Genomic DNA, 16,436 nt, shown 5'->3' on the forward strand with positions numbered 1-16,436 from the left:
TAAAAAAAAACCTAAACTAAATTTATTACAGTTCATAAAAGTTTACAGTTAAATAATCATCTGTGGTGTTTACATCAAATAAATATTCTTGCCCACAACTGCAGTTTGTAAATAAAACGTTTTTTGTTAAATTGTCTTATAATTTTGCCGTACTGAAAAAATGGGTTTTTTTTAATAAAATGCAAGTTAGGTTAAAAATAAATTTGTTAAAATGTTGTTTAGTGTTGTAAACCCTTTGCTTTCATTTACAATAAAAATTAGTTTTTAAATATAAATGTATAGTAGAGTTTTATAAATCTTTTAGGGGTGTCTTATCATTATGTCACGCAGTGTGTGTGTGTATATATATATATATATATACATACATTTATACCAATATTAAAAATTACTTCTATAATAAATAAAAAGATTAATTATTCAGTAAGAAAAGCTAAAGTATTTCTACAAGACAAGACTACAAAGAATAACATAAAACTTCGTCTTATATTTTTAAATATTGATAAGGTAATAGTAAAACTGTATATCGATAAATAAAAAAATATATTTCATTAGCAAACCAATAAATATTTATTTAAAAACTAAGAAAAAAATTTTGTAAAAAAAACAAAACAAAACTTTAAACTGTTTAAAAAAAAATTCTATATATTGAAAAAAATATTTTATTAATGAAAAAAACATTATTTAAAAACATTTTTTTTTGTCAAAATAATTTTAAAGTGATTTTTTTCATTTTAATTGAGAAAATTTAGAACTTATCAATTCTTATACCAAGTTGTGTTTTTTTTAGATACTGTTGCTAAATTGCTCTAGTAAATTCGATGCTGCCTACTACAATAATGCACTTTAGTGCCATCTTTAATGATGATCCCAGCATTGATTTATTCCAACTGTGTTTCATATGAAAACTAAGCTTAATGAATCAAGGAATCATTCAGCATCAAAGCCAAAAATATAAACATCGAACATAAATATACCAAATATAAACCAACAAGCACAAATAATGATCAGATATCAAATGTTTTGATTTTTCTTTTTTTGATATAAAAACATTTGACAAAACATTTACAAATAAATAAACTATCCTTTAGTATTCAGTTTTATTCTTTATTAAGAACAAAATCTTTTTCTAATAATTCTCTTTTATTTTTAACTTATGTAAGATTTAACTATTATTTGTCAACTATTAAATTTGTTTATAACTATTCCATTGGTTGATTTGTATTATTTGATTGGTTGGTTTGTATTAGTAAATTTTCATTTTTTTCATTTGTAGCATCATCTTTTAAAGAAATATGGTACATAGCTAAATTGTTTTCTAGTGCTTTTACTGATTCAACTGCATGATTAGATAAATTTAAATTTTGAAGTGGTCCTTCATAATTTAATTCATTGTTTATTGAGCCATCAATTAAAACTTTGTTATGTTCATTTGATCGGGAATAAGATTGATGAATATCTGATTCCAAAGCAACATTTGTTAGGCTCTACATACAAACATAAAATATTCATATAGTTCTTTAGTTAAGAAAAAAACAATGAATAAGCTTTAATTTTGAAATATTGAAAAAATACAATTGTTATAAAAAGTAAAACTATAATTAGACAATTAACTTAGCAATAATTAATGATATTAACATATATTATAATAATTTATATTTACATATATATAAAGTAAAACAAAATGTTTTAAATTTTTTACAAATACCACATTTTTTTTTTTTTTTTTTTTTTTTTTTTTTTTTTTTTTTTTTTTTTTTTTTAGGTGCCCCAAGAAGTCCTAACGGTCTTGTCACAGAGCACCGCGGAAGTGCATTTAACCAGGAAGTTCACGCCTCCTTCCTTACCGTGACGCGAAAATATGTCCAGAGCTCGTTTCGAACCTGGATCTCCTGCTTATAAAGCAGGCGTTCTAACCACTGCGCCACGGCCGCATTAAATTTATACATATTAAAAAAAAAATTCCATTAATAAAAAACATACCCCATTTTTCATAAAGTTTGAATATTTTTTTTCAGAAGTTGATACATGACGCAGGTTTTGTTGCCTAAAGTTTATATCATAAGTTTTCAAAAAAATAAACATTTAATTAAAGAAAAATTAAAAAAAAAAAAAAAAAAAAAAACAAGTGTAAGATAAAAATAAAAAAAAATAAAAATTTACTTATCAAAGTTAATGATTTCATGTGACATCAATTTTAGTTTTTTTACATTTTCTGTTTCTAAACTATTGAACCAAGCCTCTATAGAATTTGATGCATTCTGTAATGTCTCTATTTTATTGGCAGCATGCCATTCTGAATGCAGAGTGCAGCTGCTTTTGTTTTGCTTAGTAGAACTGTTTGATGAGCAAGTGCATGTATTATCTTTTTCAGAAAGCAATTTGTTTGTGTGATTATTGTTAGTGATTGGGTTGGTGTTTAATCCTTCAATGTCAAGAACTTTTTTTAGCATCTTAGCTGAAAGTTTAATACAAAATATTTTATTGAATATGTATTTTTTTTTATTTGTAGTTAAAAAAATTTGGACATTTCTTTTAAAAAAATTTTTTTAATACAAATATAGGAATGAATAAAAAAATAAAAAAGATGTTGCCTTTATTTGAATGTTCTATATTTTTGGTATTTTGTTTTAATGTCACTTCATTTATTGCTGTATGTATTGCTTTGTCCTGAAAAAACAACATATTTTTTGAAGTAAAATACACATACATACATACATACATGCATACATACATTAATACATACATACATACATACATACATACATACATACATACACACAAACACACATACAAACACACACACCTACACACAAACACAAATACATACATACATATATATATATATATATATATATATATATATATATATATATATATATATATATATATGTATATATATATATATGTATATATATATATATATGTATATATATACACACACACATGTATATACATATATAAATATATACAAAATAAATGTATATGTCGGTGGTGTACAGTTGTGGTTGCCTGATGACAAATGCTAGCTGAATCTTTTAAAGGGTTATTGGAAATTTTATTTTGATGGAATTGTGTTGCCCGAACAGGGGACTCAATTTCTTTTCTTTCTTTTTCCTTCTTTCTTTTTTATCAATTTAATAACTTTATAAGAATAAAAGTTTTTACATCCAAAAATAAATTTTTGTTTTGTGTTCTAAAGAAGACAACTTTTTTCAGTTACATACTTTTGATAACATTTAATAACTATCTAACATTATGTGTTAACATTTCGCAAGTAAAAAAAAGGTGTTGAAGTTTGTTTTATGTTTTTTCTATTATTTATTAGAACAAAATAAAATTGTTTGAACGCTGAATTGTTTAAAAATTAAAATATTAGTATTATTATATATTATGTTTAGTTAGAGAATAAGAGCAATAGAAATAAAATTGTAAATAAAACCTCGATGAATATTAGTAATGAAAGTAAAAGATTCAAGTTGTTAGCTAAAATTTACTTTTAAAGTACAAACTAATTTAAATCATTTAAAATTGTTTTGTCACACTTTCACTTTCACTTTGAACAATTTATTTAAAAGTAGTTAAATGTCAACAACTTTTTCAGTACTTACTTAAAACTTAATTTAAAAGAACAAATTAATTTGATTATTTATAGATCAAATTAATTTGTTCTTATTTATAGAAGAAGTGCTTAAAGCAGGTGAGAAAAATAAAGTTGTTCATGTCAAAGTGTGCTTTTTCTAGAATTAGAATAAGAGAATATTATCATCAATTTTTAATAATTATTTTGGTTTGCAAAAATACTTTCTAGTTAACCCATAGCACTATAATTCGAGAAAAATTTTTACTCTCAGTCGCCTATGTCAGTATGTGTGTGTGTGTATATATATATATATATATATATATATATATATATATATATATATATATATATATATATATATATATATATATACATATATATATATATATATATATATATATATATATTTATATATACATATATACATATATTTATATATACAGGGCTTGTGATGAAGCGAGCGCAATTGCTCCGCTCGTAAAACGCGCCTGTAAACGGTATTTTCAAACGTTCTAGGCGCGATAAACACCGCGCGTTCAGCTTATAATGAGCATATAAAATAACGCTTGTCCAATAGTTCGGGATTATTTTTTTATTTTCATAAAATATTTAACAAAGATTTTTTATTAAAGATATTCTATTATCAAAGCACTGATATTAAATATAAAAAGCACTACGTCGTTCTCTTTTGCACTAACGTAATCAATGAGCAGTTTGAAGTCATTAATAGTCACTAATTTCAATAATAGTATGTGCAGGTGGAAACACAATGTGAATACAAAAATGCGCAAATAAAATAAGAATAGAAAATTAGAAAACCATTATAAGAAAATTGAAACCACAGAGTATTTTTAATCTTGTAAAAATATCAAGTAAGATTTATTTGATTTATTATTTGTAATATTCCAAATATTGTTTATAATAAAAATAAATATTAATAATAGAGTAATTTTTAAAATTAGTTTTTGTTCATAGTATAAGGTATTTTATAAACTATTATTTACTTTAACTCAAATTTAAAACGATTCTGTTGTTTAGAATGTCAAGACATTCGAAAAGGAAACAGAATAATGATGTCAATATTTATTAAATGGAAAGTTATTATTCTTATTTATTATTATTTCAAATTATTCTTGTGTTATTTTTTTAAGATAAAAAAACATAATTTAAAAAAAATTTTAGAAAAAAATTAAATAATTTGAATAAAAAATATCAAGTAATATAAAAACCATTAACCGTTAATTAAGTTTACGGCGTAACATTTTAAAACACATATATCAAAACAACAAAGCAAAAAAGTCACTAAATTATACTTCAATACTAAATCAATAAGAAGTTGCGTTTTTGTTTGATATTATTTTTTTATAACATAAATAGTTAAAAATAAAATCGCGATCTGACAATATACAAGAAGTTTGGAAGTATAAAAATCTATTTCGTTGAAGTAGTTTCATGAGTGTGACACTAATTCAAACATTTTTTGACGAAAGAATTATGTAACAAATAAAAAAAGATATAAAAAATAAAAAGCTTTTTATGAGCATCCCCTTCAGCAATTTTCATGGTCGCGCTCGCCGACGTTATCTCGAGCACACATAATCACGCTCGATGAAAACATATTCTAATTTTATGACCGCGATATAACACGCTTGACGATTTTCTTCATCACAAGCCCTGTATATATATATATATATATATATATATATATATATATATATATATATATATATATATATATATATTATATATATATATATATATATATATATATATATACATACATACATACATATGTGTTTATATGTATGTGTGTATATATATATATATATATATATATATATATATGTATATAAATATACATGTAAACACATATAGCTGATCTGCAAAGATTGTTTCTGCCAGAATCCCAAAAGAAATTGGCTCTGTTGTAATAGATGCTTGAAAGAAAGCAGGATTTCAAGACTTTATCATTAATGGATTCAGTGTCAATACTATACTGCACCAAGTTATGATATTTCTATTTACTTGATTTTGCCAACATAAATAGTTGTCAAGCATTTAAACACAAATAGTTATTAAGAGCCTTTTTTTACCATGGTATAAACAGTGTATGCATGTGTGTATACATTACCATAGTATATACAGTGTATACACTGCATATTCGCATGTACCATTGTACATACAGTGTAAACATAATATAACAACAGTATATACAGTGCTTTAAAAAAAAAATAGACGCAATAAAATTTTGTTGCCTAAAGGATTTAAACTACCATAAAATAAAAATAAAGAAGATATTGAACAAATTTTTTATTTGTGAGAAAAATCTTTTTAAAAAAATCTTGCATCTTGGATGGCATGCTAAAACATAAAATTGTATATAAAAACATTATCAAACATGATAACAAAAAAAATTAATATAAAAATTATGGAAAAAATTAAAGCAACAAAAATAACATCTAAGCTAGTATTTAAAACATCCCCCTAGCTTTTTTGCAAGCAGCACATCTTTTTTGCATTGATTTAACAAGATTGTTGCAAATTTTGTTTAATATCTAATTTATGCTTTAGGCTATTTATAGATCGTGTTTGTAACTTGACTAATACTTTTTTCATCCAAGCCCAAATAGGTTCAATTGGATTCAAATTTGGTAATTGAGCTGGCCAGGCCAATAAATCTACTTTAATTTCTTTCATCCATGCCTTTACTTTACAAGCTGCGTGGGCAGGCACCACATCTTGTTGAAATTGCCACCTTTTATTTTGATCAATCATCATGTCCACTTATAGAACCTTGCAGTTCTTTAGCGTCTCTATATATGTATGTTGGTTTATTCGACCTGTATAAATGTTACGTACTCCTACTCTGTTTAAACTAAAACAGTCCCAAATACCAACACTCCTAGCGCCACTTTTTAACCTTGGTAAAACAAAGCAATTACTATACTTTTGCGATTTAAATCTTTTGACAAGAACTTTACTTTTTCTATTCATTACTTTAAAATTACTTTCATCACTAAAAATTACTTGCTTCCACTTCTTCAAAGACCACCATAATCTTCTGAGCCGATCTCTGGCCGTCAACACGTCAATTTTTTCCCTTAGTAAAATATTTCTAACTGTATTTGACAAAATACATTTTTCACGGTTTGCATTAAATTTGTCATTGAGTTCACAATATCTAAACCTTGGATTGGCTCTTGATGAAATATAAGACTTTTTTCTCCCTCAGTAGTTTTTTTTAACCTTCCTGATCCTGCATGACGTTAAATGCCATCTGTTATTTTAAATGTCTTTAGAGTATATCAAGCGCAATTTTCTGAAATTTTGTATTTTCTTGATATTTCTCTATTGCTGATCATTAAGCCATCTTTATACCTATTATTTGTCACTTTATTTACTGCTTTCAACCCATTTCTATATATATTTAATGTTAGGTCTTATCAAAATATTTAAAAAAGCTTTAAATGTGACTAAACTGGTCATCCTAAGTAATTTTATCCAACCGTTTATAGGAAATTGTCAAACTAACATATAAATTAATTAAAAAAATTATGAACAGTTGGGTTGACAAGAAAGTAGAACGGAAATCAATTTAAAAGCTTGTGCACCTATTTTTTTTACAATCTATTCTGGTAAGTTTTCTGCATTCCTTCAAAAAAAGTAAATTATTAAGAAAAAGTAACTAAATATGTATACTAAAAACTTGTTATTGACATGTTAGTTTAGAGAAATAATTTTCTTGTCACTCAAAAAAAAAACTAGGTCTTTAGGAAATATGGATAGGTTTTTACAATGTTTTAAAAAAGAAAATGAACTCAATTTTTTACTGCCTATTTTATTATTATTTATATATATATATATATATATATATATATATATATATATATATATATATATATATATATATATAAATATATATATATATATATATATATATATATGTATTCATACATGTATATGTATTCATATACATGTATGTATATGAATACATATACATGTATATACATATATATATATATATATATATATATATATATATATATATATATATATATATATATATATGTACACACACACACATATACATGAGTGTATATGTGTGTGAATAAAATTCATATATATATGTAAAATGTAATAGAATAAATATAATAATAATAGATATAATAGATTTTAATAGATTAAAAAAGAACAAAAATAAAAAAAACAAATAAGACATTAACCTCAGAATAATTAATCGGTAAAATATGAAGTTTGTTGTAGATATTGACAGGTGCACCATAATGTAAAAGTAGTTGAACAAGATCTGCATAGTTCCATCTGAAAATTATATTCATTTAACTATAATATAACTTGTTAAATAACATTAGTGAACAGTTATTTATGCACATATACATTTAGAGCATAATTTCATTGCAAAAAAAACTTTAACAAGTGAGTTTAAAGTAATTAAAATTATTTGTTCTGATTTTTTAAGTTAAAATGAAAGATTAAATAGAAACTGTTTAAAAAACAAAATGTAACTATTTAACAAGTTAACCTTTAACTTAATAGTTAACAAGTTAACTATTTAACAAGTTAACTATTTAACAAGTTAACCTGCAAAAAAAAAAAAAAAAAAAAAATTAAAGAAACTACATAAGAATATGAATTAATATGCAAAAAAATTCATGATTGCTAGGTAAAAAAGATTTATTTATTAATCATTTTCAATCTTGAGTTCAAAATTTAATTTTTTTTTTTTATCAAATCATGTCATAATATTAATAAAATGTGTATCAATATATTTTATTTTTTTAAACTTTCTATTTAAAAAAATAAAATATATTGATACTATTTAAACTGTTTTCCAAAAAAGTAAAGTACATAGTTTATTAGGCAAAAAAAAAAACACAACGAAATAATTAAAAAAAAAACTATGGGTATTTTTTCATATGAATTATATAGTAAAATTAAACAAATATTAAAAAAAAACTTGTAAAAAAATAAAAAAAAACCTGCAAGCATTATGTAAAGGAGTGTTTCCACGTTTATTAATAATTCTGACATCAGCACCTTTCTATAAATACATACAAAGTTTAGATTGATTTTCTTATTGCTTAAAATTACAAAGCAACTTAAAATAATTAAAAAACGAAATAAAAAATCAACAAATAAATTAAAAAAATTGCTATTTAAAAGTACCTGTAAAAGAAGAATGGCAGACTCAATATACCCATTAGTGCAACAAAAATGTAGAGGAGTGTTTCCATTAATATCTTTGACATTAGTTTTAGCTCCTTTTTTCAAAAGCAGGTTAACGCACTAAAAATATTAAAAAAAGATTTTATATGTAAGGTAGACACTTGTTATTCTAGCCAAAGCTTTGACCAGAATAGCAAGCTATACCTTGTGCATAAAGAAAGAAATCTAGCTTAGAAATTTTTTTCTGTTTACTTCTGTTAAAGTTTGTATACAGATGTTTTGGATTCTTATTGCTGGTAGCGAATAAATATTCACATGTATTGAATTTTTGCAATATTGTTATACATGTCAATCATACTCGAACGATGATAGGGTTGGAAAAAGTAATGACATAAAAATCAAAAAGTTTTTTTCATTTAATTCAGATTTAAACTGATTTAAACCAAAATTTTTTTTTTGGATGAGAGTATTAGGTTATTGAAATTTTATTTACTTAATGTGAATAAACATTATGATAATTGATTATAATTTTTGTGCATAATGCAATAGCTTAAAAGGTCAGAATCATATTCAGATGTTCGAAACCATTTCTGTTAATCTCATGTCTTTGCACAACTATCCATAATCTGCTGTTGTATGAAGTTTTTTTTTGTAAAATTACTCTTGCCTGTCAAATCTAAAGAATTTTTTTTTAACTTACTCTATCTCCCTCTAATATCTTTAATTCTTAAACACGAACCTTGACAAGAAAGTTGAGTATGGTACTACCAGGGACATGGTGGGGATTGAATTGGTAACTTCTTTCATACAAAATAAAAATTATCAAATAAGAAATCAGAATTAATTTCTAAATGTAGACATAAAAACAAGCACCCTTTAAAAAAGTATATAAAAAAAAATGATCTAACTAAAACTAACCATCTTCTAAAGAATTCTTTTTAAAATTAATTTTTACAAACTGTAGTTCATGTAACTTCCTGTTTGCAGAAAATGACAGATTTGAAAAAAAAAATCTATTACAACAATTTATTACTTTCTGTGAAAATTTTGTATTATAAATTGAACTTTTTGAAATTTAGAAATTTAAAATAATTCAAAGAACAAAGTTTAAAATGCTTTTATTTCATAAATGTTTTAAAAACAATTCAATTATTGCACAGATTTTTGATAAACATTATATTTATAAAATATATTTATACTTGTATTTATAATATAATTGTCAATCAAAAAATAAAAGCAACCTCAATGTTATTGTATTGACATGCCAAATGTAAAGGAGTCCATTTGTTAGAAATTATAAAAACATTTGGATTAGCTTCAGCTTCCCTCAAAAGTAGTTTTACAATGACATCATGACCACAAAATGCTGCAACATGTAAAAGTGTTATACCTTCAGCATTAGTCATACTTGCATTTAAAACTGTGGTCGTACTTACTAGCTTCTAATATAAAAAGAATAAAAAATATTTTTTAATTATGAAATTTAACAAAAAGCCGCAAGTAAAAATCAGTAATTATTATTAAAACAACATGTTATGAGAAAAACATACTTTCTGCACTGTAAGACAATTGTTACATTGACACAAAGGATGACATAAAGATTCATCAACAAAATCATTATCTGGATCTTCTAGATTGCAACTTTCATTTATTAAACCAAGTTTTTCTCTCACCTTGAATAGAATTTAAACTTTTAAAAAAAGTTAAACTTTTCTTTTAACAAACTTTAGATTAATCCAGTTCTTAACCCTTTTACTTTTAATTTTGGTCATGTAGTTTTAAATTACAAACTTTTTTCTAAATTAATTTCTCTTACAACTTACCCTTTTTTTCTTACACCACTCTTATCTCACTCACGCTCACCCACACATACACACAAGCACATTTTAGACAAAAAACACACATAGCAACTTATACACACACTTACCAAAAATCACATTTAAAATAAGTAATTACATAAACTTTTATTCCCTAGTTCATTAGTTAGTTATGACTATACATTAGAGTATATCACAGACACACATACTAACATATTTAAACTTAGTTGACAAGGTCTATAAATTACACACCCTAAAAACAACTTTATACACAGGAGCAACCACTATAAAGAGGTATGACTATTTATACCTTTGTTTAACTATTAACTGCTTTAAAAAAGATTTAATAGAAAATTTTTTTCTTTCAAATAAATTAAAGATTTTTTATCACAAAATATGTTACACTTACCTTCACCTTATAACAATTGTCACAAAAAACACAAACCATATGTTTTGTGAAATAATTATATGAAAGAATCAGATTTTTCTTTAGAGTTTTTAATAATAAGAATGAAAGAACAGGTGGCAAATCTTTAATCTGATCTCTATTGTGAAACAGCTAGGGGCTTGCATTGACTTGTGAATTTTAAAATTCAGTTATTTATTCAGAACTATTGCAATATTGTTGAGATTCATATAATGATGAATGGCAACCTCTCATTTAGTCCTCTACTTTATGTCTTCTTGGATTATCATTTGCTACTGACTACTCATGGAAACCATATACACAATCCATTGCAAAGTTAGCATCTACTAAGGTTGTAATCTTTTCTTTATCATGCTCACCATTTCCTTACTCCTGATTCCAATCCTCTACAAATCTCTTATTTGTTCCTGTATGGAATACTGTTTTTATATTGGGCTGGTTCTTCTAATGATGCTCTTTCTCTTCTAAACAAGGCTTTAAAATGACTTGTAAATGTAGTAAGATTTGTTCTATCTGCCTAGCTTGAGCCACATTTCCACCATTGTAAGGTTGCATTTCTTTTTCTTGAATTAGGTTGCTGTTCAAATTGGTTGCTGTTCAAATAAGACATCATCTGTAGTTCCATCTGTTTAAACAAGATATCTCCATCAACCAAAACTGATTCTTGCTTGATTTAGCATTCAGCAAAGTTGCATCCTTCTTTATCATCATCATCATCATTATCCTCATCATCTGTATATATTCCTTTCTCTAAAAGCTTTTATTCATATTTTTCTTTTCACACCAATGCTTTGAAACTCTCTCCCGTCTTCATGTTTTCCTGACTCATATAATCTACATTGTTTTTTTCTTTGCTCCCTAAAACTATTCTTTGTTTTCTAGTAACTCCCAACATAATGTGATTGCTTGTAGTCTTGTTATGAGTAAATTAGTATAAAATAAAGACAAAAAAATATATTTGTAATTAAAATTTTTTTATGTGATTTAAATAATAGACTCATACATTCTAGGTGAGTATTTCTGGAAATTTAGGAATGCAAAAATAAGAGTTAATGCAAAAATGAGAGTTGCTTTCCAGTTTTGGGGAACAAACAAGCTCTTTTTTCATCAAAAATATTACCTTTGCGCAAGTCTTTTATATCCAAATATTTTTTAGGAACAAACTCATTAATGCTACTTTGTAAATTTATGCACTTCTCATTTTCTCTCTCTTATGGTGTCTTTTTTCTCTCTCTTATGGTGTCTCTATGATATCTTTTAATTTTTTTTCCTCTTTTCTGTTCTGCTTGTTCATTTTATTGCTTCATCATTTCATTCATCATTTTATTCATTATATTTATCCAAATTAAATTTTTCTTTAAATGCAAGATACTGGTAAAAAAATAAGGGTCAAAGATACTAGTGAAACAAATTCAAAAGTCTTCTAGAATATTCTGGAAAGTTTCAGAATGTTTAGGAAATTTCCTGAATATTCTGGTAGGCGCCAGATTATTATATATCCTTCCGCTCTTGAACAGACCTGAATATTCTGAATAACATGACTTTCTTTGAATAATATGGAACCATTTATAGGTTAAATGCATTAAAAAACTTAAGGTGCAGAAGAGGAACTGCTAGACTAGAGTCTAGCAGTTCCTCTTCTGCAAAATAAATTTCAACCTAGTCATTACAGGTGTAATATCTACTAGAAAAATTTCAGTTGTCAAGATGTTTATATTTTTGAACAAACCTAAAATATATACATGCAACACAAAAACAAAAATTAAAGGTAACAATGCATTAATTTAAGAACAAAAAATTAGAAATAAAAAATAAATATAAAATACCAGTACAGAATTGCCATCAGCTACTGCTTTTAAAAGCTGAGAAAACTAAATTATAAAAAATATGTACTATTTAGTAAAAACTGCAAAATATTCAAATACTTTACAGATTTCTTAGAACATAAAAGAATACTTCAGTTTTTACTTTATAATTTTTCTTCTTTATATTAAAAACGTAAAATTTAAAAATTTAGTTCAATAATTTAAAACATGTTTTTTAGTTTAAATTTAAAAACTTTATATTCAAAATTTAAATATTTCAACCAATACTTTTCAATTTTACAGTTTGATTTTAACTTTTAAAACAATTTCAACAGGTTTGCTAATTACCTTATACAATTTCAGCTAAACAGAAATAAAAAACTTTATGCAATAAACATACCTCTACACTTTGTTTAGATGAATTTGAAGGAAAAAAAGCTTGATTTAATGAAAACTTTAACGGCGATATTTTGCTTTCAATCTTTATATAAAAATGATTATATAAAAATTACAAAAGTTATTTTTTAAGCACAATTTGTGGCGTTTTTAACTAAGTTTACACATTTAAACATTATTAGACTTATAAAGTTTGCAATTATAAAGATTTAATAATTAACTAATTCTTTGATTTAATAGACTTACTAATTCTTTGCTGTTTTGCTTATTTGAAGATTGAAGAACATTCACAGAAGGCTCTTCTTTACCAATCTCAGAAGAGATTGGTAAAGAAGTGGCTTGCGAAAACAAATCTAATATCTAAAATAACTAAAGTTTTGTACTAACTTATTATTTGTTTTACTTTTAAAAATTCATAATATAAAAGTTCTCAGTTTAGTGTTGAGTCAGCAAAGTAAAACACATTAACTTTTTAGAGAAATATTTTAAGAAAGCAACACAAACAAAAATAGATTGCAAAACTGTAAAAATTTACGATATCTAAATCTAAATAGCTTTAAAAATATTTATTGACTTAAAAAAGTTTGTGCAGACACAACTATTGTTATATCACTTCTAACGCCTTCACGTTGTTCATTCTTTTGCATATATCAATGAATAACCTTTAAAAAAATGGATACATAACATAACTAACCCTTCCTCCCCGCCCCCCCCCCTTCCCCGAACCAAAGCGTGACAATTTATAGACGACCCTTTAAATTAAAAAAAAAATAACAATAAAAAAAATTATCCAATGATACATTTTCCTTGTAAAATACAGTAACAATATAAGTAACAAAGAGTCAAATTTTAAGTAGAAAACTATTTTCATCAGATTTTTGCTTAAAACTAAGAACAAATGTATTATTTAATAGAACAAATAAAAATTAGCTAATTAAAGATATAAGTAATAAAGAAAGTAAAGTAAAGTCGATCATTAGTTTTAAAAAAGTAAAAATAAAAAAAATCATTCTGAAACTAAAATACAAGTATTTGAATTTGTATTTGGAAAATGCTAGTTACATATATTTGTATTTGAACTTGTATTTGAACTTGTATTTGGAAACTTAGAATTAATGTAATAATATCTTATCAAACTTATCAAATCTTAGCAAACTTAATTGACCCCGACCCTACAAACCATGGACATTAAACTTTTACAGTTTTGTAATTAAAGAAATTTAGAGAATCATATATAACAAAATAGCTAGAGATGACAAAACAGATGAAAATTCTAAAAACTGATAATAAACATCTTTAACTTCATAATTTATGAATTTAAACTTTGAACACTAAAAATAAAAACTTACTTTTGTATTGAGAGTACAATCTTTAGGTGTTTGATTTTCCTTGTTCAAAATTGTCAATGAAGCTCCATTTTTAACAAGCAGATACACCAAATTGCCTAAACTCAAACCAAATAATGTTACCAAAAAAAATTTATAACTAAATTTAGTAACTTTTGGCGTGTGCATAATTTTTTTAGATATTATTAACAAAAACTTGTATAAACCATGAAAATTTTAATTTGCACATATTATTGACGCATCATATCTTGAAAACCTTTGAAATGCTGATTGAGTTTAAAATGAGTTTTTAGTACTATTAAAAAGTAAAACAATTCTGCACTACTGTGTAAAAGTTGCACATCAAAATTATTATAAAATAACTATTACAAAAACATTAGAAATTAAAATATAAAAATAAAAACTTAAATACTGTCAATAATAGTTTTTATCTACATCTGTAAAAAAAAAAAAAAAAAAAAATGAATATGTTTACAAAATAGGTTGTGGAAGTTTACAATAGGTTTTAAGAATATTTAAGTAATGGTATAAAGAATATTTAAGTAATTACAACAAATGTAACTCACTAAAGCCCCATCTACTGGCAATATGTAATGGTGTCTCTTGATTCTCATTGACTGCATCTAAATTAGGCTTACTCTTTGATCTGCTTTCACATTCTTGAGAGCATAAATATTCAGCACACTAAACAAGTTTACATTGTTTAAATGTGTTTGTTATGAAACATAAAGAATATCTAAAAAACCATCCATACCACTTCATGTCCATGAGAAACAGCAAGATGAAGTGGAGTATTCCCTTCATTATCTGCAGCATTTATATCAGCACCATAATGAGACAAAATTACCTTGAAAACAAATATAAAATAAGTTTATTTTTTTAAAGTTTACTTAAAACTGGGATGGTAACAGTTGTTAAATCTATGTAAAAAAATCATAAAGAATCATAACACGCTACCAATACATGACCACAAAAAATTCATACTGAATTTTTTGTGGTCATGTATTGGTAGAGCGCTCATTTTATAAGTGAGATGTTTCAAGTTCAATTTCCATCATGTTCCTGAAGAGGATTGTAACCAAAACAAAACAATCAGACCATACACTTAGTAATTTACTTACTTTACACTTGATTTTTTTATTTAAAAACTTTAATGAATTTTAAAATTGTCAAGTTTTGTTTTTGACATTATAATTCTTTTTATGAAGTAGCTAATTTGATACAAAAAAAAATCTTATGCAGAATTTTAATTATTACCATTATCAATCTGTGATCTCAATCAAAACAGATAATATTTTATAGTAATATTAAGTTTACACTTAGTAATTATATTTTTAAAAAAATCAATAAATTTTGTTTGGCAAATTAAGTTATTTTATTATTACAATTGTTAAAATAATGTGTTTAAAATAAACAAATTTTTTTTAACTTAAACTGAAATGATACAAATGCTAATATGGTAACATAACAGAGTAGTAAATATTTGTGTTTTGATTTTATTCAATATGAATTTTTTAGAAAAACTAAAAATTAACAATAGATACATATTAAAAAAGTTTTTTATCTTGTTTATTTGTATTACATATTTAAAAAAATAACAACAATAATTGCTACATATTTTGTAAAACATTTATTAATTACTACAATGTTGCATAATTTAGTTGCAAGATATTGTTGTGTAATTTAACTTTGTTTTTAATAAAAAATAATTGTACTAATTACTATACTACTAGTACTCAATATAAATATTTTTTAATAAAAAAATTATTCATCACTGACAGTTAGTTATATGAAAATAAACATCAAACACAGTTACTCTATTATATATTATATATATTAATGTATCTCAGTATAAATTGTGAATTCTTAATTAAATCCAAC

At 24.4% G+C, this 16,436-nt stretch overlaps 1 protein-coding gene across 1 annotated transcript in view; it reads right to left on the reverse strand.

Moving 5' to 3' along the window:
* Positions 1-397: 397 nt before the first annotated feature.
* Positions 398-16,436, reverse strand: part of LOC101238204 (ankyrin repeat domain-containing protein 27) — a 51,983-nt gene continuing 35,944 nt past the window's right edge. Inside the window, exons 20-34 of the mRNA XM_065791474.1 lie at positions 15,310-15,402; positions 15,122-15,239; positions 14,559-14,653; positions 13,456-13,569; positions 13,214-13,294; positions 12,835-12,879; positions 10,315-10,437; positions 10,006-10,206; positions 8,765-8,884; positions 8,578-8,639; positions 7,804-7,900; positions 2,592-2,667; positions 2,161-2,455; positions 1,981-2,044; positions 398-1,484 (exon numbers count right to left, since the gene is read on the reverse strand). Coding sequence (XP_065647546.1) covers positions 1,200-1,484; positions 1,981-2,044; positions 2,161-2,455; positions 2,592-2,667; positions 7,804-7,900; positions 8,578-8,639; positions 8,765-8,884; positions 10,006-10,206; positions 10,315-10,437; positions 12,835-12,879; positions 13,214-13,294; positions 13,456-13,569; positions 14,559-14,653; positions 15,122-15,239; positions 15,310-15,402 — 1,869 coding nt within the window. The 3' untranslated portion in view covers positions 398-1,199. The remainder of the gene's footprint in view (positions 1,485-1,980; positions 2,045-2,160; positions 2,456-2,591; positions 2,668-7,803; positions 7,901-8,577; positions 8,640-8,764; positions 8,885-10,005; positions 10,207-10,314; positions 10,438-12,834; positions 12,880-13,213; positions 13,295-13,455; positions 13,570-14,558; positions 14,654-15,121; positions 15,240-15,309; positions 15,403-16,436) is intronic.

This window comes from Hydra vulgaris, chromosome 02 (assembly GCF_038396675.1).
Source record: "Hydra vulgaris chromosome 02, alternate assembly HydraT2T_AEP".
Taxonomy (NCBI): Eukaryota; Metazoa; Cnidaria; class Hydrozoa; order Anthoathecata; family Hydridae; genus Hydra; species Hydra vulgaris.